This window comes from Gadus chalcogrammus, chromosome 19 (genome assembly GCF_026213295.1).
Source record: "Gadus chalcogrammus isolate NIFS_2021 chromosome 19, NIFS_Gcha_1.0, whole genome shotgun sequence".
NCBI classification, from domain to species: domain Eukaryota; kingdom Metazoa; phylum Chordata; class Actinopteri; order Gadiformes; family Gadidae; genus Gadus; species Gadus chalcogrammus.
This window is the reverse complement of record NC_079430.1, coordinates 8,044,675-8,070,628: the sequence shown is the minus strand read 5'-3', so window position 1 is coordinate 8,070,628 and position 25,954 is coordinate 8,044,675. Positions and strand designations below refer to the sequence as shown.

The window sequence follows — 25,954 nt, the reverse complement described above, 5'->3', positions numbered from 1 at the left end:
TGACAAACGAATAAGAGATAATTTTTGATTACATGTGACAAAGAAAAGTTGTGCTCTGAGATTGTGTATAACTAGATCAGGGATAACATTTGGTTATATGCATTGCAAACCACATGGCAACTATTTTCTCTCTCCATACATTCAATGAGGGGGGTAAACCGGTAAAATCAGTCATTTGAATATTTCCGTCATCAAGCTGTCACTGGCCCCTAAACCAGTGTGCATGGTTTAATATAATTATATTATTTTTGAACTAGTCCTTGAGGTGGACGTAGGAAATCCACGTTGTATGCAGGTCAATAGGTTCTGCTTTGCTCGTGGTTTACTGTAGACAAATGGCTGTAGGTAACTCCTGAGTTCCTGAGATTCCCGAAGGGGAAACATTAAATCAGTGATTGCAAACCTGTTACACTCCAGTTTGCATGCCAGTGCAAGTCATACTGACTCCAATGGCAAGTAAGGCTCAGTTGTATGGATAAGTGTCTCACCCTAAATTAGAATAACACATCTAATTTGACATTGACATCATGTTCTAGGTCAGGGGGCAGGACAGTCTAATGGTCAGGGTGTTGATGATTCCACCACCAGTGTCCACATTCTGCAGTTTACATGGAGCCTGTTGGTATCTTCAAGCTCTTACCTAGTCCTTACCTAGTCCTTAAAGTTGGGTAGGCAACTCAGGCTTTGAAAATATCCAACTGACAATCCCACCCCTCCCTCAGGCCTCCCTTCAGGCCCCCCTCCTGAAACACATGAGAGTGGTCTGCATGGTGTGTAGAGGATGAGTCCACGTGAGAGAGCGTTGAGGATCAGAGCGCCTTGTTATCATCGCTAACACTAACCATATCCAACTTCAACATGTATTTTTCACATGTAAGAAAACGCATCCAAAACGAACATGGCTATTCACACTCACAGCTCTCCTGCTGGAAGGTGAACAGACGTATTGGCCATTCAATCATCTCAATCGGGGAGAGTGTAAGGATTTAACATGTTTATTACTGGCCTGGAACAGCTCTTTTTGTCCCAAGCATGTTGGATTTTTTGATTGCTGTTGGGATCTAAAGAGCATTTCAACCAATATAACCAAAAATGCATCTCAAACAATTGCCATTATGGGGCATTTAGGTGATAGAGACGGTGCAAAGGTGATAAAGGTGACTTAGTTGGCTGTGGACCTCAGCCTCACCATATATCCATCACAAGGTAAAGGCAATGCCCAGGAAGAAATGAAGAAATAAGATCTCTCCATGACATTAATATGGCTCGGGTCAGAGCTTTGATTCCCAGCAGTGGCCATTCATGCTGAGAAAAGTATGTGTTCACAGTATTGTAGGGACGGTTTGTATAACAGCCACTGACCACCACGGAATGTGATATATTTGTTCATTCATATTTATTTCAAATATACAATTTGGTTGGAGACGGAGTCACCAAAGAGACCCCCTAGATATCTTTCAAAGAGACGTTTTACGTATCAAAGTTAACAGGCTCGTTCATTGTTAAGACCTCCATCACAATGTAGCGCGCACACACTCTCACATAGTGGACAATGGGACATTTACAACATTAGCACAGTTGACTCATGGTTGGATGGTCCTGGGTTTGAACCCAGGTTAGCGGGGTTCAAACCCCGTTTAACCCTGTGGGAGTCTGTATGTTCTCCCCAGGTTTCATATGGGGTCCTTTGGGAGCTCCGGTTGTTCCTACCCCACCAGTAGTATTTGAGTATGTATGCCTGCCTACTGGCCTGGGTGGTGCATATGGTTGGGAAGTAGTAGGGTGCCGTCTAATTCCCACGTGTGAGCGGGTGTGTGAGACCCTTGAGATTAACTGATGTAAAGCCTATCAAAGGTAGGGTTTAGACCCCGCTCAGTAAGCCCAGAGTGGTTAAGTAAAGGTTTCATTGGGGTCCGTGGCTCCACCTGCTAGTGAGCTAACCCTGTAGGCAATAGGCCTTGAATGCGACATGTTGTTCTATCCCTTCTCCATCCCACGTGCGGGTGGAGAAAGTGAGTCGGGAGGGAGAAGGAGGGTGGGAGAGATCGAACAATCAATGTGTTGCACGCAGCTCGACAATGTAATAGGATTTAGCCCATTTGAAATGGTATGAAAATAATCAATGTGTGGGAAACATTAATGATCGCTGATGGCGCCGTTCCCTCTGATGGATAGAGAAATTCCCCAAATAATTCCCCACCCAAGAAATGTCTGTATCGGAAAACACTGCATTAGCTTGGTGGCTGCTGGTGACTTGTCAAAGCAGCACATGATTTCAAGCTACATAGATATTATTGAAATATCATATCAATAAATTTGGTCTCTACTGGATTACCGTTTTGCCGGAAGTATAGAGGTGAAGGAAATATGATGCCATTTACATGCAACCAAAGGTTACGGATCAGATATAAAAAATAAAAATACAGATCTCTGGATTTTTATATTGTAGGAAAAAAAAGGGATAATGTACAAAATGAATTACACTAGTACACTACACATCAAGATATATAACATAGGTCATTTTTTGATATTTGAATACGTAAATGTTACATTATTATACTTACTATTACTACTATTTTTAAGGAACATGTTTTTGTTTAAGGTTTCATAAACAAACAAAGGAATGATGAAAACAGAATGATGCATGCTTCAGAAACATCATTATTCTCCATGGCGGCTGCCTGTTGCAGTTGTGGGAATGTAACCTCCCCTCTGACCCCAAGATCCAAACCAGCCCAGAGGTCTTGTCAGTCAGGTCAATAGCGTTGTGCTGCCGACCTCCGCAGACCTCTTCCCAATGTAGAAAATCCATGTCTTACAACATCTGAGATACTGCTCTGCAAATAGAACCCGCAGTTTTCCCTATGGAGAGACTCACAAAATACAAACTACACCACAGTGTGCCTCCAAAAAGAGGAGTTTCAGCGATGTTGTGGAAGGTAAAGGAGGTCTATATCGCCTTGATGACCTCAGAAAAAAACCAAGTGAAACTGAGGACATGGCCTCCTACTCCTGGTATTATTGAGTGTGTGATTAGTTTTTTCTTGAGGTATTTAGTAAAAGTTACTATTTGACTTGTCCTGTTATTTACCAGTCTGTTATTAACTGCTCTGAGACTAGATTCTCTTTATTCATGTCCTTGTCTCAGGTGTGCCTTCATCTCTTTGCTTGATTTCCATGCTGATTGCACTTTATGCCACTGTTTGTGCACAACAACAATCAGTAACAAACCAAAGCCATGAGGTAGGCTTACTTTTGTTGACGTACCCCCGTCCTTCTGTTGGGTGAATGCATCGATGACTCAGCGTTTCCACCTATGGCCCGTACAAAGGCCCCTTTAGGTGTCCCAGTTTGTTTGCCAGGTATTTGGTTGAACAAGCATGAAGGTATGTGAACGCATCCACAAAAACAAACTGTTGGATCCTACAAGTCCTCACTCCCTAGTATCCCTACCCCCCCACCCCCACCACCACCCCTTTCTACTATGCTATTACGAAGCCACCGAGTCCGGCACAATCGCACTATTGTATTGATTCACAAACAGTCCTAATTTAACCACACGCTCCTGTTGGCACCGTCCCCTAGATGTGGGTCACAGGCCCATTTACTCTTCTTGTTTTAATTAGCCAATTGAGTTACAACCGGGAGGTCGGTTGCCAATGGCTTTGGTTTGAGTTTATTTACAATTTGCATGTATTACCAAAGTAGCAGCAGATTGGTCTTTCAACCTCCGGAACATGGGCAGGGAATAGGTAAAGTAGCAACATTGTTTTTATAAATGATGTAGAAGGGTTTTCTCACCCTTCAATAATATGCTCAAGCCTCAAGGTTCTCATTTTGGAATGATGGAGTTGGTAGGCTCGTCTGGTTTATGTCCTGATCCACAGGCAAAGGAGACCCAATCTATTGTTTGATTAACTAACTGACCAACCAACCATCACTTCTTGTATTTTGGACTACACCGGTGAAAGGGAATTTATTCAGATTTTGTTCTAACTATTACAAATATGCTATAAGTCATGCATTGTCTAGACTCCAGACACTATGAATATGCTAATCATGTTTCTGACTAACATATTTTTGACACGCTGTGCAATGAGAGCAACACTTGTTGGACAGGTGTACTGTCATTAAAACCATGAAATCTATTGTGTGGAAATTAGAACCACCATGCTCGATAGCTGATGCCACTTCCAGAGGCTTCTACTGCACCTGTTGGATGTGTTGGGGTGGATAAATATACAATGCATATCAATTGCAGCCATTGTGAAATAATAATTAAGGCCTGTGTATTATGCATAGTGAATATATGAAATAATGCGCACACACAAAAAAACATGAAAAAACATGCCTGTGTGTAATTCTTTCTATGTGTTAGTCAAACATTATTTTTTTTACTAATGACGTTAACTGTGCAGAAGACCAACCTAATTCCCTATTGCCCCTCAATCAGTGTCGGAAAATGATGTGTCTCATGTTTGTTCTAGTGTGTAAAATTAACATATTGATGCGTGATATAGCAACTATCAATATGTAAACAATGGGTGTAAGCAGCATGCCTGTCTACCTACTGTAGGCATCTAACTGCAAGTGATCTAAGCCCAACCTGCACCAAAATGACATGCATCTACAAACTCAATTCTCAAGTCTGCTCAATGACTTTGAAGTGAATTCCAAAGGCAGTAGGCCTCCCTGGTTAGGGTGTAATGCACGAGGACAATTGTATTGGGTTGCATGCATGCATCTGGTATGGTCTCACTTTAACCCATCCTAAGCTTCCTGTGGCAGTGAAAGTGTCTGCTTTGGTCTTACCGTCTCTGCTCATCTCCTTCCTGGCAGTGATAACCACCACCCACAGCCTCCACACAGCCTCTCACCAGGCGGGTGGTTTATTTAGGTACCCTAGACCCGCCATACCACGTTGCTTCTTAAGAGGCTTTCAGCCCCTTTCACTCAGCCGATCCGACCCCCCCACAGATAAGCAGTTAGACATCAAGCAAGACCGGCACCGTGGCACGCACCTGGGTGGGTGTCAAACTGTGTGTTCATGTGTGCCTTCACACACACACTGACTCTGACACTCTTTGACATGTCTCTTTGCCTTTCAATGTCTATTTCTCTAATAATTGAAATTGCTTAAATTTCGGCCTGAAAGTGAGTATAACCTGAAATAGTGATTTCTCTTTCGAGAATGTGTCACATTTATCACGTACAACAAAAAGTTATAAGTGTGTTTATTCAAGTGAGGATACAGATTAACAGCTAGCGAGGCATCAGTTTGCAGTCTGGAGCCCTTTAAGCCTTTCCTCCTGGTGTAAATGCTTATTCCTTGCCAATATTGCATGCCAATATAGCATGTGGACCAGATTAGCTCTGCTAGCAGGCAGCTCTGTCTACAGGTCATGAGAACGTGGCTTTACATCCCTATGTATAGTCGGTCTGTTTTCGAGCTCTGTCTAGCCAGCTAATCTGCAGGCCCTTTTACTCCGATTTAAGTGACTTACATTGAATTAATTCAGAGAAATGCCCTGAGGGAGCAGGTAGGAGTACTACATCTTACCTGAGGATACCTACAGAAAGGATTTGGCCATCAGGGATTTAACCTAGTACCTTTTCGCTGGCAGTAAAAAAACAAAAAACACAAACTTTTCCATTCCCGTACACCTTCTAGAGTCATAGAGGTTAGAATGGATTGGTTTACCTATTTAAACTGTATTACCAGAGCCTATTTACCAGTTTCCATTAACCTAAAATGTTAACACAGTTAACCAGGTTTTTTTTAACTCTGAGCTCGGCTAATACTTTGGTAGAATCATGTTATGATCTATCACATTATAATTGAGCTATCGATGCAAATTCAAATGCTTTTAATAGCTTCAGTCTCTTCTGACCTTCATAAAACATTTCTTTGCTGGATGGAGAGCTAAAACTAAAATGAAATAATACGGTATCTGTGGCTGTCGCAGGCCTGTAAAAACCCAGGCTCCAATCATTTCATACGGCCCAAATCATATGATTGGATTGCATACCCGTCTATGAACCTACCCTGATATCTGCACAGTCCACTAACTCGAGCATGACTCAAAGCAAAGCAGGAATATTGCTCAAGCTAGACAGCTAGTCATGTTTCTGGGGGGAGTGCCTTGGATCGAGGCCTGAAATGAGGGGTGAGATTACTTTGGTTGGTCAATTTCATTAGTTTACTCTGTCAGGTTCCTTCACATTTTCTACCCTACCCCTCCTACCCTATATGAGATGTTGAAACGTGCCACCTCTTAAAGTCTATTGAAATATTACTCTAATTTAAAATGTAGCGTTTGCATAGGTTAGCTTTAGATTTCAAAGAATGGTGACGTTTTAATACTTTACTGTGCATCGGTCCTAGGGGTTACGCATGATTCTCACTCATCTATGCTAAAGTAGCTAAGGTGCTACGTTGCAATGCTGCTAAGTTGCAAATGCTGCACGGCTGGCCTGTAGTGTTAACTTGTAACTATGATTTATAGTCAGTTATTGCTCTGTAATTTATACTGTTTGAACCAGCTACTGCCAGCAGGCATACCTTGATTATGTATGGTATGATTTATTGTAATGTTTTCCACATTGTAAATTCTGTAATTATGCAAACATCTTCTCGGCACAAACAGGCTGTAGGAGCCTCCATAAAGATATAGGGACGCCTGTAAAGGGAAACTCAAATTGTATGCATTATAAAGCATATGATTTCATAGTGCATAAGCCAATGTGATTCTTATGCAGATATGTTTTTCTCTGGCATCTGAATTTCATCTTCTCTTTTCTTGTTGTCCCGGAAAGGCAGACATTGCCCCTGAAATGGCACTGCCTTGTCCCTTGTACCTACCTATTGCAGTGCCATTGTACAGTAGTAGCCATGCATATTGACGAATAACAAGTTCAAGGTATCATTCAAAATCAGTACGAAGTTGTGGTAAGAATTGTGTATAGTTAGCCAAGATGGTGTACTACCCCGCATTATGATTGAAATACAGCACCAGACCCATCTTAAGACTCTTGAGACTAATGCCATGCAACAACTTGTTTGTAGTCCCAAAGCCTAATGTCAACTTTGTTTATGCGTTAGGTAGAGTGGCGGGGACATTCAGTTCTCTGCACAGACCATGTATGCGGGTAAGCTAAGCTGGAAGGACAATTTTGGGGGTGGGGTATTGTCTTTCAGTGCAAGCCATCGACTCATTCCCCATGTTTCTTTCTTCACAAAGTTGCACACGCCTGCAGCAGTGTTGATGGAAACTCTGGCACTGTGTGTGTGAAAAATGTATTTACTAAATTTACTAGATTAATCTCTTAAAACAAATCTTGCGTGCAAAACTGGATCCTTAGTGGGTTTATGATTCATATTTGTATATACAGTATTAGCAATATGTGCTTACAATTTTTTCTTACGTTTACGAAGATAAACAAAAGGACTTTGGGTCAGGTTTCCCTGACAACAGCTCAGGTCTATAGCTACAAAGCCGGTGTTTACCTTAGTTGTATGATGCTCTGAGGCTCATGTTGGCCTACGCCACGGCCAGCAGTGTGGTACAGGTCAGTGACCATATAAGGACATGACACAGACCAGCACATGGATGATAATGGGGGAGAAGATGGATAGATGTGTTATCCCCTCAGGCAGTTGTACGTGAACATATGTCAAGGAAGAAAGTAGGGCAGTTGGCTGTATATTGGCAGAAGGGGGCCCCAATCTGTAGGCAATATAAATACAGTGCTGGGCCTTTTAGTTATGTACCATATAACTAGCTTTGTGCGTTCTGGACATGGCTTCTGTGTCACAAAATATTTATATGTTGGTATATTTGTTATAGCATCAGACTAAGTTAGTTTTCCTTTTGCTCTGTCACAAAGCTCAAAGACCATTTGGTCGTCATTCATTTGAACAATAGATCAATCACCGTGAGTGATAGGGGAGTAGGACAAAGTGGTGCATACATTGGCTGCAGCCCAAGCTACGTTCTCATGTTATTTCAGTTATGGTAGTTATTGCAGTTGTATTGTACTGTTTCATGACCAATACATAATAACATGCCTGACTAAACAATCGAAAAATCCATTCTTTATCTGCTGTCATAAGACTTTCTGATGTGCAGAAATGGGCCCGCTGAACAACTGATAAAGACCCTAGAATTGTATAATGGAGCCCAATTGATACCTTGGTTGATTTTATTTGACGATATTGATCTATTACATTATACTAGATATTTCAGTATTAGTTTGTCGGTATGCTCTGATGTGAAAACTTTAGACATGTATAGATTTATCTTTGTTATTACCTCTGTAAATCCTCTGCTGCGGTGGTTGAACCTCTAAATGCTTTAACTGAACACGCACAGCTAAACACTCATACAGGTACATCATGTTCTGTGTGAGGGTTAGTAGCTCCTCCGCATTGGTGTCTTTAGCTCATGATTTTAATGCAATGTTGCTGTGGCTCGTAGCATTGCTGCTGGGTTTGCAGTGAATCCCACAGAGCTGCTCTTCCCCCAGGGCACCACAATATATTTACCGGAAAACATCCTCAATCTATATTGAGAATATCAGCCGATATATCGTCATCGCACATTTTTTACTTCCTTATATTGATATCAGTATCAGCCCATAACTTCCAGTATCGGTCTGGCTTTACAATTTAATAGTGCATGGTTGTCATCGTAAATAAAACTATATTTGTATTATCTGCCAGGTCTACAGGGTGTCTGCAGGCATTTCTCAATGGCCCTGAGGCAGTGATTCCAGGCAATGATTTGCTTGCATGGTGGAAGAGGGCGGTTGGTGGGTCTGTTTTGCTGTGGCACACCATAGGAAATATGAAAGTGTTCTGGTTCTTGGGAAGTAAAATCCAAATTATCAAACAAAGTAGTAGTAGTAATAGCCTAGCTAACTATCAAACCTAATTAACCTCTGAAGACCTTTCAAAGTGGTTCTACTTAATTACAGCCTAAGGTCAACATATAGATAAATACCAATACATTTGGTCAGATCATAGTCCGTTGACCCAGCTTAATAGCTTGGAGATTAGGGGAATTAGCCTGGCTTGACCCACAGGGGGTCCAGGGACATTATCTAGAGCAAAAGAGAGGTTCTTGCGCCCGACTTGACTTAAACCCAAAGATGGGTTCTCCCATGTGGCTGAATGATTTGGGCTGAGAAACACGCAGGGCGGGCCAAGCAGCCCCCCAGGAGTCAGCAGATACCATTTGGTTTGCTCCAGGGAGCAAATCCTCTTTGCGTGGCCGGTGACCAAGCCATGAAGTAAAGGAGCTTAGCAGGCAGGCGGGGAACTACTGCCCTGTTGGCTGGTGATCAGGTGATGATCACACGCGTCGCACTCGATGTGTACAACTCGGAGACAAGTAGCGCGTGGTTGTTGTGGGACTGATTCAAGATGGTGAAGTTGTGGGGGCAGGGAGAGGAAGATCTGTTTGGACCGCCAGGGTGTAGTGGAACTTGGCTCGTGTCAACTTGGTGGTGTTGGCTCTTGTGGTTGTCCTGTGATTGGCAATGGACAGGGAATTAAACTAGCAAGGTGGCAGTTTGTACTGCCTGCTGGTTTAATTTGAGTCTTGAGGTAAGAGACAAACAGAAATTGAAACGATAACTGTGCTGCTCTGTCGACCAAGCAAACCATAAACACAAAAATACTGCCCCCTGTGGCAGGACGAGGAAGTGTTACTTGTTCATGATTGAGTTATGTTATTAATACGTTTTACTCATTAGCTTTGTTTCAATGTGAAGCATTGAAATTGCATGCTGAGATTGTAATGGAGAAAATAGTATTGTGATGTTTAATATACATTCAAATTCCATGAGTTATTAAGCAGATGCTTTCATTGAAAGCGGCCGAGAACAATCAATATTGATCCAACTACAAAAATACATCACTGAATTAAAAAGCGTTGACTCAAGGCACACGGTGGATTTCATTCACCGCCACGTCAAATCCTGATTGTTTTTCTTGTATTTTAGCTGACTTTCTTTATGTCTCTCTTCCTTTCGATCACAGCCCCCTTCTCTCCCTCCCTCCCTCCCTCCCTCCCTCCCTTCCTCCCTCTGCCCCCAAACCCCTCCCCCACCCTACCCCCCCCCCCCCCCCACCCCACCCCCATCCCTCCCTCACCCGCTGCCAGCGCGGGTCCGCCGGTTGCCATGGAGAACTCATCCTCGGTGGCTTCCGCATCGTCCGAGGCGGGCAGCTCTCGTTCGCAGGAGATTGAGGAGCTGGAGCGCTTCATCGACAGCTACGTGCTGGAGTACCAGGTGCAAGGGCTGCTGGGAGATAAGGCCGACGGCGAGACGGACGGCGGCGTCAAGGCGTCCCAGGTCAGAGGTCTTCGGATTGGAAGAAATTTTGGGGGAGGGGTGGGTCTCTTATTATGAAAGAGTAGCTGAATACGGTGACGGAGCTTGAGAGAGATGGGGGGTGTGTGTGTGTGTGTGTGTGTTTAGGGGTGGTCCCCGATCAGGCCAGGCCTACTCTTTGTTGGGCAAAATGCTTAACCCCTTACCTCCTCTATAATGTCTTGTGTCCTCTTCAAAGATTATGATAAACATTTGGTTTTAACATAAGCATTGACATTATGAAGAGAAATGTTTGTAAACTTGCATCACCCGTCATTATAAAGCGGGTCAGGATTTATGAAAATAGATTTTGGTTAGGAACGTAAGAACTGAGATTTGTTTACATATGATTACATAGACTTGGCAAGCGATTCCTCCATTTCCATAGCAAATGTGCTTGATTGCTATCCGTTCCACTGCTTACACACGCATTAGATTGTACCCACACACCACCATTATGCTTCTCCTTTGACCCCTTGGATCTCTATTTACATTCAAACCATCTAACGCGCTGCCTTTTCTCCTTTTAGTGGACGGAGGAATACAATGACAAGAGAGATGGCAGCTGGTCATCATCCAGGGGAAGGGGCTCGTCCAAACCGGTAAACACACTGTGTGCGTGTGCGTGTGCGTATGGGTGTGGTAGTGGCTGGTCAAGGCGCAGGTTCTGGTTCCCCCAATACCTGCTGCTTGATGATATGTATCTGAATTCACTATAAGTTCACTTTGGAATAAATGGCAATAGTTTTAATAATGGTATAAAAGACAAGTGCAACTACCGGGAAGCAGTCGAATAAAATGATCTGACGATCATTTGGCTTGATTACTCAGAAAGGAAGAGAGTCTTACAGCCGCACAGTCACAGGTTTATCAGCTGCCCCCCATGCAGCAGATATAAGACGGCAGATAAGGGTGGAAATGTGTTGTGGAGATACAGGCTGTAACCGCTTTAAAGGCTGTTATTGCCCCATTTAATGTTTACCTATTCTGCCATAATCCCCTCTCGCTGTGTCCGTATAAAGTGGAAATAAGAGGACTGCTGCTATGGTACTGGCTAAACCACCCTCCCTCCCATTTCTCTTTCTTCTCCTCTTTTCTCCCTCCCTCCCTTCCCTCTTCCCTCTCCTCTTTTCTCCCTCCCCTTACCTCTCCCTCCCTCCCTCAAACCCTCCCTCCCCCTGCCAGGACGAGTGGGACCACAGCAGTAACGGCAGCACCGGCTCCAGGCCCAGCTGTGGCTCCAGACCCGGGTCGGGGTCCCGCTCCGGCAGCAGGGGGCGCAACAACCAGTTCACAGCCCCAGCCAAGGTAGCGTGGCATCAGGAGGCGACGCATCACATGCACCCGCGGTCGGGCCGAGTCAAACCACTGGCGCGCCGATTTGCCTGTCTGCGTGGTCGGGCCGAAGCAGGCCCCCCCCCGCCTCCAGGCCGGCTGTAGGGACGCTGGCCCTTGCCAAATTGTATGGATATAAACATATAAAAATACAATCTTGTGTCTGCGTCGCATCCCTGTGCACGCAGGGTATGACTCAACATCTTATCCGTTATCATTCGTTGGCTCCTATAACTATGTAAGCCTGATTATGAAGGGTAATGGAGGTTTGGATGGAAATGCCCCATGTTTATTTGAGTTTGGCGTAATTTGCTTGCAAAACTAAATATTTTGTTGAAATAGGACAGATTTGTGTGAGATTAGTCTTGGTCTAAAGTCTGGCCCTTGGAAAATAGTTCAGACTATTTGATCGCGGAAAGGTTATTCAACGCTGTTTTCCCCTGTGGGACCCTCTGGGAAACATGTGAAAGCTTTTCCAGTTGTGTAAACATGACTCATCTGAAATACATCGTCTCTCAATGATCTGTTGAGATTAGGAAGCAAAAGGTTGTATATTGTACGTAAAACTGAATAAATCATATCATTGTTTGTTGTCTGAAACGACTCAACTTACACTTGAAACAATAGTCACATTTCATCATAGCGTTACAGCCAAGGTACTGTTAAAATAACATTACATCATAGTGTAGCATTGAACATGTAGTAAAATCAGACAGTAACATAACATCAAACACTAACATTACAGCACAGAGTAACCTCAAACGTATAGTAACATCATACAGTAACATAACATCGTTGCGTAACAGCCAAATTATGACTTATTATCATCCTTCCGTCACGGCCTAGCTACTGTTAGCTTGGCTGTTAGATGATAGCTTAACTCCGGTCAAGGCCAGTGATCTATAAGGCCCTTTATGATGACAATGATTGTTTACGCTAAGTATGCAGTCTGTATTTTTGGTTCTTATAATACAGCTGATGTTTTTTTTTATCGTCATTGGCTGGGGTCACTAGTTTAATACAGAGAGGGGCCAGCATATTGACACCTATGGGCCCTCATTGGTGTGCTGCTGTACTGAACCATCCTGTGTGCTGTGTCCTGCAGAACGGGAACAGAGAGGGCTCCTTGGACATCCTGGGGACTGACATCTGGGCCGCCAACACCATGGACTCACACGGGTAGGTCAGCCCGCTCAGATGCAAACGCAGGCCTAAAATAACTTGCAGAGAAATTTGTATCGACATTGCTCACGCGCTGCCACACAAATAAAGTGTTGGAAATGAAGTTATGTTAAAGGCACTCTCAGAAGTACGCGTGCGTGCTTGTCGACTGTGTTATTCTCTGAAGCCACTATGAAAGAGACGACGATGGAACTCGTGGCAGAAGTCTCGCCCAGGTCATAGCGCCACTAGACACGGGAGACGGGAGCGGTTGCCAAGGCAACAGCTGCAGCTTGAAGGTTGCCTACCTAATTAATGGCCACGTCAGCACATCCGCGCACACAGGAAGATGGGAGGGGTGTGTGTGTGCCAGACAACACAAAGAAGCCATAATGTGATCTTTAGGCTGACTCAAATGCACGTTTGTCAATAGCAAGACTAGGACTAGAATTGAAGATAATATTTACTAACACATTGTGGTCGGTTACACCATGAGCATTTGATCACAACCACGGATGCTAGAAATGGGTGTGATGAGCTACAATGATCTGCAATTTCTGATCATTATTTGGATACCGTTAACTTTATTGATCCAGCTTATTACGGTATTAGCAACTATGAAAGGGGCTGGCATTGTGTTCCATTTAACTTGACTTTGACAAGCTATTCTATAGTTACTTTTCTAAAGATGCCCGGTTTCATATTATTCAGTACGGCTGTGTTTGTTCAATATCAGCATCTGCATGTGTACAAACGTTTACACATTTGTGCGTATTAAATAAAAAAATACGCAATGTCTAAAAGTCCATATTAAATGGTACAGCCTATGGGGAAAAAGGCAAAGAATCATGACAAGAAAGTGTCTCCGGTAAGAAAGTGTATAGATGATTTGAACGTATAAGACTGACGGGTCTTTATAAATGTAGACTGCGCCTGCATGTGATTAGCCGTCCAGTGAGTCAGAGTGTGGTGGGCGTACAGTGATTGTGGTAGAGGGGCTGTGTGGGTGTCGCATGGCCGCGGGTTAAGTGCAAGTAACACGTGTGTGTGTTTAAATGCAGCGTTCGAGACCAGTTCTGTTCTGCAGTCTCCTAGCTGCGCGTGTTGTGGGAAAGCAGAGGGCAGAGTGGAATTGTAGTTTCGAAGGAGCAAAGTTTGTTTTTGAAACTTCAAACTCATGGGCTTGCAAACTCCAAATCCACAACAACCAATGCACCAATAGTTAGTTTTGTGGCAATGCTTGAGCAAATATACATGTGTAATTGCAATACTTGTAGGATTAAAATAGGCATTCCATTGTTTTGTTTTTCTGTGAATTGGCCTTTTTGCCTAGTACCCCTATTATCCAAAGCTTGATCATTTTATCATATCTGTAGCCTTAGATCAGTGATGTGTCCAGAATACAACCCTTTGAGTGTTAAAGCAGGAAGGCTGGTTGCGGCATGCAGTGCCTTTTAGAATACACGAAGAGCTTTTACATCTAAAAAAGAAGGCAGTGACAGCCCCTTTTTTAAAGCATTCGTGTTGTATTTCACATTTCCCTTTTTGTCTTGCATTGATGCGATGCGCTTACTCTTCGTTTGATTACCACTGATGATGAGAACGAATAGTCTGATCAGAAAGCGACACGACTCTCTGTCCAGTATTCTTTTTAAACGTGGTGGTGCATTCAGTGCATACCTTTTATGTAAGACAAGCTCCCCTGTAAATGACTTCAGAGGGAACATCAAAACAAACGACGTGTGATGTAACTCACTGTGAACAGGAGGATCAGGGTTCGGTCGACGTGCTTTAGTTCTTCTCCTCCGCCCTAATGACTGAGCTGAGGTTAGGCATGGAGACTAATGAAAGAACCAGCTGCCCTCCCCTGACCCACACAGTGAGCCTGCACATCCAGTGCTTACTCCAACCACACCCATCCAAAGAGCACACAAAAACAGCCCTGCAGTGAACCTCATGGTGTCTGTGCCCTACTGCCTACATGCAAACCTTCCTCCGGCCTAACTGTCTGCATTCATGGCTATTGTAGAGGTCCTTTTGTTGTTGTCAATCTCACTCCTCCATTTATTTGGGGAACCTCTAAAAAGTAGGGTTGGAGGGTTCAACTCCCCTGACGTCCGGGTTCTGTATGGCCTACCGTTACTGTATCTTGCGTCTTCGAGTTCAATATCTCCAAGTCGATTTACGAGTAGTCTTAGTCATTTTGCAGACATGCCTCTGTCTGTATATGTGTATCTAGACATACAGGTCATGTCTGACACTACACAGTTGTTCCTTAACCCTTTTTTGTCCCTGACCATAGTTTCAGGTGTTACATTTTTTGTGCATCTGCTTCCCCACATTGTTTTTAAACCAAATATCCTCTTCCTGTGATGTCAGTGTCCCAGTGAACATGTGATCATTAAACACATTTCTAAGTGAGCATTAAATTAGGCGGTCTGTTTGGATTATAACTTTCAAACTTTCCTTTTTTCAAACACCTCAGTAACGTGTCCTCAACTATCTGTGTTGTGTCCCGGTCTCAATGTGGGGAAACACTGCTGTAACACGTACACTACTGTGAACTGTGTGGTGCATCCCAACTTCTTGTCTCTCACGAACAACGTTGTCTCCTTGTGTCAGGGGGGCTGGCTGGGACGTGCAGCCAGAGAAGCTGGACTTCACCCAGTTCCACCGGAAACTCTGCCGCGGAACGCCAAAGCACCTGCCGCACATCGACAGAGAGGGGTAAGGCCCTTTTACCGCCTTTTCACTGGTCTACCCTTCTCAGCTGTATGTTGGGTTTGTTGTCACATTGTCACATTCCTGGCCTCCTATAGGACGGTTTCAGTCATGTGATCTGGATTTCCAAAAGTCCATTTCAAGCCGCAGTCTTGATGCTATTTTTACCAAACATTTAAGGATAGCAGCAACCAGTTCTCGTTGTTGTTGTTGTCCTAGTGGTGATAGAATACCAAGATGGCCACTTGGAATGTGCGTGACTCCTATTGATTATGCTACATTCTGACTTTATTGAACTGCTACCCATTGGTCTCATCATTAATAATCTAGGATTTGGTTGTTTTGTTGCCTGTTCTGTATATCCTCAAGTATTTCTGAAACCTTCACCTTTCATCAGTGACTGATTATTATGCTTACAGGATGATTAAAGACAAGTTTGAAGAGGATGACGGCATAGACATGAATGACATAGAGCGATTCCTCCCTCACTTGCACTCAGTAAGTCTATTCCCTTCTTGTCTTTTCTCTTTTATGTATGTCTATTTTCAACAAAATCTTAAGGGACTTTTAATTTGTACTTGTTTCAGTAATGTTTCCTTTCATGAGGTATTTTGAAATGTTATTTCTTTCTCAAACTTGATTTCATGCTCTTTTGAAGCGTTTCTATCCATTTAAATCTTTTAAGCAGATGCTGTTCGTGTTCGTGTTTGTTATGACAGTGGCGCACTCTAGTGGCACTTTAAAGGAATAGCAGGTATTTGACTCCAATAATGAGGTAGAATGGGAAGTCTACGTGATGTGTTGCTCTCACTGTTTTCCATCTATTTAGCTGTTGTTTTGATGTGATACAGCAAAAAATGCAACATTTGAATGACATTGCTGTCCAAATTATAATATCATAAAAGTCCGAAGAGATCAAACTAGTTTACAATATAAAAGTATTGTGTGTATTATGGACAGATCTACAGTGACACCTTGTGGTGACCAAGCAAACCTACATCAAACACTGACAAAGGAGTGGGCAGTGGGGATTAAAATGTTGTGACACAAGACCGACCATAAACAAACAAACGGCTTCATGATTAACTAAAGGCTCCACGATAGAGTTTTTACAGCAGCTCCTAAAAGCAACTGCAACACAATCTTTACTTTCCCTATTGATAAAGACCGTTCTAATCCTTCTTGGAAGAAACAATAATATTGGGGTTGTCGCGTTTTTGCGCCCTGAGAACCGTCACACAGAATCACCCATAATCGTAACACAACCACCCCATTAGGTCTATGAAAGCACAGATAATGGAGGCATGAGACCACTGTATTTACCATGGCTGGCTGCCATTCAGTAAGGGATGGTTGGAGATTTACCCTAGGTAAATACTGTTTCCCTCTCCCCGGCCTGCCCCCGGGTCACGGTGTCTTCCGTCCTAATTGTTTCCCAGCCAAGTTCCCTCGGTTTATTTCCTCTCCCCCTGTTGACTCAGGAGTCGAGATGTGTTTCGGTTCTCAGCCAAGAGAGCCTGGAGTCGCAGCGAAGCGAAGATGGTTCTTCCTTTCATTCTGGGGTTTTTTCCTCCCTGAGCCAAGACGACCGGTTTCCTTTCTCTCAGACACAGCCAAAATACGTGTGTGTGTGTGTGTGTGTGTGTGTGTGTGTGTGTGTGTGTGTGTGTGTGTGTGTGTGTGTGTGTGTGTGTGTGTGTGTGTGTGTGTGTGTGTGTGTGTGTGTGTGTGTGTGTGTGTGTGTGTGTGTGCGCGCTGGCTAGGGGGCAGGTTTCTTCTGGCCGAAGGATGTGGGTTGGCACCAGGACATTGCGGGGTTCATGGAGTCAGAGCCGGGGAATACCGAAGTTCTTGTGTTTTCGGTGTCCTACCGTCATAACTCATCTCCTTGTTATCACTTCAGCATTTCTCTCTCTCACTCACTCTTTTACACACACACACACACACACACACACACACACACACACACACACACACACACACACACACACACACACACACACACACACACACACACACACACACACACTACTCACCCCCGACGTCAGCAAGGAATGTGATCTGTGAGGGGCATCCAGAAGTGATACTTTTTCGCAACACGTAAAATATCTGTACTAGAACCAACAAGAAGATCCAATTGACCAGAATACCAACCATCACTAGCGTCATTCCAAGTGTATGTATCCAGTGATGAGGCATCGCGGTCTCCCGTGTCGGGTCAGTCGGTCGCCGCGGTGACGACGGAGCATACCTCTCTGACTGTGTCACTCATGTCAGAGCGGCCGTGTAATCGACTGGAGTCGTGCGGCGCCCCCCCTCTTCCTTCCGCCGCCCCGGGGCTACTGTGTGACAGGATTGCGTCGCCCTGCGCCTCCTCCTCCTCCACCATGCATCCTGAATGCCTCCGCTTCCTCCTCCAGGAGCCGCGCTGGGAAAGAACCTCCCGCTTGTGAGCGTGTCACTTTTGACTGTGTCTGTGTAGGGTTTCGTGTGTGTGTGTGTGTGTGTGTGTGTGTGTGTGTGTGTGTGTGTGTGTGTGTGTGTGTGTGTGTGTGTGTGTGTGTGTGTGTGTGTGTGTGTGTGTGTGTGTGTGTGTGTGTGTGTGAGCGCACCACTCTCTGTCTGTGTGTGTGTGTGTGTGAGCGCACCACCCTCTGTCTGTGTGTGTGTGTGTGTGAGCGCACCACCCTCTGTCGGTGTGTGTGTGTGCACCACTCTCTGTCGGTGTGTGTGTGTGTGTGTGTGTGTGTGTGTGCACCACTGTCGGTTTGTGTGTGTGTGCACCACTCTGTCGGTGTGTGTATGCACCTCTCTCTGTCATTGTGTGTGTGTGCGCACCACTCTGTCTGTGTGTGTGTGTGTGTGCACGCGCACCACTGTGTATGTGTTTGTACACACCACTCTCTTTGTGTGTGTGTGTGTGTGTGTGTGTGTGTGTGTGTGTGTGTGTGTGCGCGCACCATTGTGTGTGTGTTTGTGTGTAATGATACCTGAGAAGTAAAGCCAGTAAGTAAGGACTTCCTCCATATTCAAACGGTTGCTGCCAGAAGTCAGTGAGTGGGCGACCTGGCCTTTCTTAGTCTCTATGGAATGCTAAACACACACACACACCCCATGTTCACATCCTCTACTTTAGTGTCATGCTGTAATTACACTAATAGTTTAAATAGGTTTCCGAGGGTCAATTCATAGCCTTTGTTTTCGTTGAGTAATGGCTCAAAAGCTATTCAAACCAACAATAACCTTTTTGTTCTTACTATTTACTGTATAGTCGTTAAGCTGGCGCTTTTATCCGACGTGCCTTAAAAAGATTTCAGAAGCATGCCGTTAAAGGTGCTGTAGGTAAAATGTAGGTACAATTAGGTACAGGAGCTATTATTTGAGTGTAATTTCTTGGCCGAGCAATCCCCTCAGCTATTCTCCAGTGTAATGCGCTGTGAGCCTATCTGTTTCAAGTTGATTGCGCCTGCCCTTTTCAATTCAGATGTCAGAACGCTCCTGGCTAATTTCTGACAACTCCGACATCTTTTCTGTGATTGGTCCGGGGAATCCATCTTGCCTGTCAATCACAGGTCCGTGAATTTAAACTGTTCCCATGGCGGATTAAGGGAGGGATAGTGCAGAAAGGGAGGTGACTTCTTTGGGTTGTTTTGATTAAAAAACTGCTCTCTTCCTCTCCTTTCTTTCTCTCACTTTAAAACTCTGGACCTCACATACTGCAGCTTTAAAGAGCAGGCGTTGGATGCATTTCTTATGGCGGCTGGGAGGTGGAACACCCCTGTGTGTGTGTGTGTGTGTGTGTGTGTGTGTGTGTGTGTGTGTGTGTGTGTGTGTGTGTGTGTGTGTGTGTGTGTGTGTGTGTGTGTGTGTGTGTGTGTGTGTGTGTGTGTGTGTTTGTGTGCGTCCATACGTAACATGCTGGCTGTGGTCCACTTGGAGGGAGCAGACATACCGCTGTCATTGGCTGTCTCGTCTGTGTCATCCTCCCATTTTGTGTCTGTGTCGTGACAGCCAAGACCGGCAGTGTATGCATACGCATCCCTCCATGAGCAACGCTTCTGAACAATAATTTTATAGCCAATCACCTTATGTTGTTGTTGTTGTTGTTGTGATGTTGCGTTTGACTTAGCCCCATGGCACTGCTGTTGAACCCGAGCCAGTTTGGTAGTGGTCTGCCTGCTTCAGATAATTGCCTGTGCTGCATTCTCCTCTTTCCCTATGGTCGAGCGGGCACTCTGACTTTAAGTACGGGGGTGGGTCTCTTCGCATAGAATGTATGCATTTGTCTGTCGCTGGGTACATTGAACGTGACATTTCCCTTCCCGCAGGTCATATATTGTCTTTAATAATCATGTCACGGATGGATGTCGCGTTTATTAATAACAAGGCAAAGGGCTGGGAAGGCATCATAGCAAAATGCCTGTGTAGTATATTAGTATTAAATATATATATACTTTCCATATTAAAGAGATGTTGAATAAGAAAATAACATGAATACAAGGGGAAATATGATATTTTTTTAGGACTTATTTTAGGTGACTTAATGTATTCGTGTTGTTGCTTGCCACGGGTCTAGTCTTCGGTGACATCATTTGAGACTCATTACGGAGGCATGGCACCACGAGAGATAAATAGACGGCGAGGGCGGGGAGTGTGGTTAGTCACTGGGAATGCATCCGATCTCTTGGTCAGTGAACAAAGCAAACTAAGAAGGGAACAAAGCCCGATTTCTGGAGCTGAGACGCTGCAGACTGGCTGGCCCCACTGACGTGCCCCAGCTACGTGCTCTGGAGCAGGACTCCTATTGCCTGGGGGGGGGGGGGGGCTGAGGGGGGATAGGGGGGGGGGGCTGAGGGTGGCGGATAAGGGGGGGGGGGGGGGGGGGGGGCTGAGGCTGAGGCTGAGGTTTCACCTCTGTCGGGGCCGGCATCCCTTTCCATCGCGCTACGTTCTACACCTTGATAAAACGTCCCCACGTCAACGTTGTGGAATGTGGATCGTACTTTTTATATTTGAAAGTTAAAAAAAATTGACTGATTTATTGTCAATTTCTTCACACCTAACAGACATACAAAGGAATCAAACAGACGTTTCTCACTATCCCACCGTGAAAGAGATAAAGTGCACAGGCACAACAGATGAGGCATTTCCTAACACTAAAGTAAACAAAAAAGTGCACAACAGATGAAGACATCTACGAATCTAAAAATAATCAACAGAATATTAGTGTAGTGCAAAGAAAATGTCTGAATAGCAGCCACAATTTATATTGTAATGGGGCAAAAATATAAATATTGTAAAAAAAAAAGTCAGTAGTAGCAGTAAAAAAATGTATATGATTTATTGTAATCCACGTGCACCCGTCTCAGCCGGCTCCCCGTCGCTCCCCGGTCCCGACGCAGCCTCGCCAACGCACGTGCTCCTCCCTTGTCGGGAAGTGCTCCTTTACCTCCAGCGGCCCTGGCGTTCCCGCCCAGCGCTCCTCTGTATGACATGCGGGTGCCTTTTTATGTCGTTGCGTCTCTCCCCCGCGTCGCGTCTCTCTCCCCCCCGCGTCGTGTCTCTCTCCCCCCCGCGTCGCGTCTCTCTCCCCCGCGCCGCGTCTCTCTTCCCCCCCGCGTCGTGTCTCTCTCTCCCCCGCGTCGCGTCTCTCTCCCCCGCGCCGCGTCTCTCTCTCCCCCGCGCCGCGTCTCTCTCCCCCGCGTCGCGTCTCTCTCCCCCGCGTGGACAACCCGTGATATACAGCGCCGTGCAGAGGGTCACGGCACCACTCGGACCCCCTCCCAGGCTTCCCTTCCTGCGATTGTCCTTCCACCAGCCCCCCACGGCCGTACCGGCCCTTGGACGCTGGGACCCGTTGCGCTGTTCTGATCACACGCACGCACACACAAGCGCACGCACACACAGCTGTAGCATAATCTTTGACACTGTCCACCGTGAATACTGGACGACTGTTATCTGATACATTATATGTATATAGTAGGGTGAAGCTAAGACGCAGCAAAGGCGTTTAAGTGTGTGTGTGTGTGTGTGTGTGTGTGTGTGTGTGTGTGTGTGTGTGTGTGTGTGTGTGTGTGTGTGTGTGTGTGTGTGTGTGTGTGTGTGTGTGTGTGTGTGTGTGTGTGTGTGTGTGTGTGTAAAAAAGCCTTCAGCATCCAGGCTGTTCTTGTTTCTAAAAGTGAAAGAAATCCACATAATGTTCAGTGTTTTTGAGATCATCCGAGTAGAACTTTCACTCCCACACTGTTTTGTACAAAGCAGCAAAATCCTAAGAATGTGTAATTAACTCGCACACCGCTCACGACTCGGTACGCTCATTCTGACCATTCTTACACCGATGTTATCGCTAAATGATTTCCAAAAACAGATCCCGACAATGCGAAACATCACGACTTTACGTAGGCCTCAACTTGTTACTAGGATACTCACTGAGATTTTTTTTTAAAAGTCAGTCGCAAATGTTGCCTTGTTCTACATATGTCCACACGGTATGTTATACATGTTCCCCTCCAGCCACATTTACTCAATATTAAAAATCGCCCACTCAAGAGTACTTTGACTTAAAAGACCAGCAGGTGATTGGAATGCCAAGCCATGCAGTGAGAGCAGATGGACTTATGCATCAAGTACATGAATAAAACAAAAAGGGTACAATATGGCAGAAATCCCCTTGGTTCACTCTTGTCCCAGGATCACATTTCAATCATTTGCCATGTCGGTCTCTTACAACTCTGTCCCTTACTTTTTTTTTGCGTTAACATTTATTCGTTCATCTGCAGACGCCTTTATCAAACGACACTGAGCCTAAGAGCCACCACACAGGTGGTGCACGACTCTGTTTCCCCAAACTACACTCACTGGCAGGGTAGCCATAGGAATTAGATGGACCAGGTCAGTATTCACCTGTTATTTGTATTTGTGCAGAATAGTAACTGTGGTCTTCATAGCTGTGGAGATAGCGGTGTAGCCGTTCAGAGATGGGTTAATAAAGATCAATAAAACGTCAACCGCTTTACCGGCTACTGCGCTGAGTTGGCCATCTCGTCTGATGGACTGCAACTCTGTGCCGTCAAACATCGAAGAGCTCTCAAAGAGATCTCGGAGGGCCGTCGCTGATCTCTTGGCTTTCTGCAGTGCCCTGGAAATACCAAAAGGTGAAGGAGAAATTGAATGTTAAACCACCAGCAGAGCAATACAACGACCATACCTGCTTCACTAATAATGCCTCGACCCCAGCCATATCGACGTCTACACAAATAAATTGTTTTCTTCCCCAACGGCGTGTCGGAATGGTTATTCTTTCCTTTTGTGGTCGATTTAAAAATACAACATAATGTAACCTTTGTTAATCTTAAGTCCTTGGCTCTGTACTTTTCTATGGGAATGATTTGAAGTACATTCTTGTACAGCAGATCACTCTGATGGCCAGTCTCCTCAAGGCAAAGCTGCTATGTTCTCTGCTGTATTACGCTGAAGGCCCGACCTCCAGCACGCTGCAGACTCAAGTCCTTTTGTCCGCCACGGTGCTGTAGCGCCGTCAAGGGCTATTCTGGTCGTGGACATAATGTCCTGCGCTTCGGCCACACTGTAGTTAGGAACATAATGACATGTCATTGATCGACGGGTCTTTACACTGATCGGCTAAGTACAGTATATTTAACCGTGCACGCGCGGCCTTAATTAAAAGGGCAGTCTTGAAATCTTTTAAGAGAAAAATAAGTTTGGTTTTTAACTTGTCCAGTTTCTACCGAATGAGGTAATGATTTAGCGCTCATTTAGGAAATACTTTCATTAGCCGAAATTGCTCGGTTGTTTACTGGAACATTCCTTGGTAGATTCTGCGTGGCACAGTAGTTGTCAACCTTGAGATTGCCACTTAAAGTGGAATATGATATCGGTGCGGATGGTTTGCACACGCTAAGATGTAATTCCTGTGCTCCATAGAGGTATATGTATTGCGTACGCAATACGCATGCATGCATGCATACACAAGTGCTCCCTCCGAAGGGAGAATCCCAGCAGGATTCCCCTTCTTGTTTCGGAGCGCCGTCTGGGGATCACGTCAGCCTCGTATGTCATTTTGTGTTCATGTCGGCTGCCGTGTGCCGCTTTATTTACTGCTTATAGCTGCAGATTTCCGCCACGGCGCTCGCACGCCAAGTACGTGTGCACACGCATCAAAGTGCATGTGTGTGTGCGTGCGCGCACGGGCAGTCCAGACTCGGGCAGTCATCTGGTAACCATTTGAAGGCAGGGTTGCTGCTAATGATATCCTAGAGGAAAACAACAGTAGCGTACGACTTCTTGCTGGGCTCTATCACCCTCACACCCGTGCGAGTCTACAGCGCAGCAACAAGTTCTTTCTGACGTGCCGTGCCTGCACAAATCATGTTATTGTTGCTCCTCTGAATTAGATTGCCCAAATTGCTTTGTTGCATTCCATTCAGTATGGCTATCTCCAGTCAGGTCGACTGCAGGACTAAATGACTGTGCCAATTGAACACACTGTCCCACTGCTTCAGTGTGTGCGTTTCTCATCTGGTACCAATCAGATTTGACCACAGCTCCTTTTTTCTTTCTTTCCTCTGAGGGGTTGAAAGTAGGTTAGAGGAAGCAGTGAGCACCAGTATGAAAATCCAAACTGCCGCCTCTGATAAAAGTCTGCATGTCTAAACGTACAATTGGAAGTCTTCTAGGCGAGGCGGGAGGCTCCCTGAGTGGGTTGTTAAGGCATTGCATATCGCAAACAATATTTTGTGTGTGTGATATTTTTCATATTTTTCACATAATTTTGTTCGGTGCCTGGAACCTAGTTGCCTGATACATTTAACTTAACATAAAGTTTAGCGCAGTAATGTCCTTTTTTTTGTACTCCCTCCCCCCTCGCGTGCTATTAAAATACGCCGACCTGCTGAAGGTTATATAAACCTTCTAATGCGGCAGGATATGAATTTAGAAAATGCAATTATGTAAGTATCTTTTTTTTTTTTTTTAAGTCCCGAGAAAACGGTGTGAAATAATTTTGAAAACAAGTATTTAGTATGACACATGTTTTTTTCCTTTCTTGGGCTATTATCTCAGCCGCATGGTGAAAAGGCGACTGTTAATCGCACAGGAACAGGGGTCAGAAAAACGGTTCCAGTGCTGCTCACTGAGAGCCTCTTGTCGTAGTGAGTGCACAGAGGCTTCACTCTACTTGTTTGTGTTGTGACTGTACCCATCTGTCCATTAAACGGAAAGCCGTCTATCTCTTTGTTGGTCTCTGGCTCTGTGTCTCGGTCTCTCTCGCTCACTGTATTGCCCTCTGTGGCTCTTTTCTCTCTCTCTCTCTCTCTCTCTCTCTCTCTCGGTTTCTCTTGGTCTGTCTCTTTCCTGCTCTTACACGCAGGAAGAAAACTCACTTTTCATAAAACGGGTGTTGACAGTGTTCCTCGTAGATATATTTTGTTGTTTGTTGTGAAGACAGCTTCCACACTTCAGATTCACACTTGAGCTGATAAACATAGCACTTTCACCTTGCATGTCTTCACACCTGCCGTCTCTACATGTAGCTAGACCACACACACACACACACACACACACACACACACACACACACACACACACACACACACACACACACACACACACACACACACACACACACACACACACACTCAGTCCTTCAGCAGAACACGCATGTAACACAAATGCAGCAGCAGCCCTCTCCGCCGTCCGTTACCATGGTAACCCCAGGCGGTGATGCTGGGGGGGACTTCTGATTGACAGCCCTAATGTTTAATGGATGGCTGTCGGGCTATACTGTCTTGGTGGGGTCGGGCTCCGTGTTCACCGCCTCCATAGCTTGTCGGCAACATGCTTTTGATGCGTTGTCTTGATGCGTTGGAAAATCTCCACAAAGCCCCTGATATGTCGATGATATTGCTCTTCCCCAACACATAAACCGCACATGTTCCAAACATACAGCCATAGGTAGTCATAGCAGTTATGCCATTTCTCTGTTCAAAACAAAGTTGCCGCTTGTGTGGAACAGAGGACACGATGGTCGCAGTGTGTTGTACGTGCACAGCAGACAATTATGGTCCTTGCTCCATTCGGGATTAAACGCATGCCTCTAATAAGTTGTACGGTCAGACATAACCATTTATAACTTTATAACAACCATCCCACCCCCATTTTCCTTAAAGTTCCAGAAGCTGACCTTTTATCTCCGTTATATTCGATCCTTTATCCGTTATCCATATGTCTCAGACCTCAACTTTATATATTAAAAAAAAAGTAGCAAGTGTCTGACAAAGGCTGGCTACATCAGTCTGCCTTTGTGAAATATTGTTATTGTAAGTCGGTTGGAATGCCAGAG

General features: G+C 44.9%; 1 protein-coding gene across 2 annotated transcripts in view; it reads left to right on the top strand.

Moving 5' to 3' along the window:
• Window positions 1–10,170: 10,170 nt before the first annotated feature.
• The window catches only part of ctif (CBP80/20-dependent translation initiation factor), a 36,502-nt gene continuing 20,718 nt past the window's right edge, over window positions 10,171–25,954 (top strand). For both annotated transcript variants that reach the window (XM_056578140.1, XM_056578139.1), the window contains exons 1-6: window positions 10,171–10,359; window positions 10,908–10,979; window positions 11,563–11,685; window positions 12,818–12,891; window positions 15,496–15,600; window positions 16,014–16,092. In XM_056578140.1, the coding sequence (XP_056434115.1) occupies window positions 10,186–10,359; window positions 10,908–10,979; window positions 11,563–11,685; window positions 12,818–12,891; window positions 15,496–15,600; window positions 16,014–16,092 (627 nt within the window). In that variant the 5' untranslated portion in view covers window positions 10,171–10,185. The remainder of the gene's footprint in view (window positions 10,360–10,907; window positions 10,980–11,562; window positions 11,686–12,817; window positions 12,892–15,495; window positions 15,601–16,013; window positions 16,093–25,954) is intronic.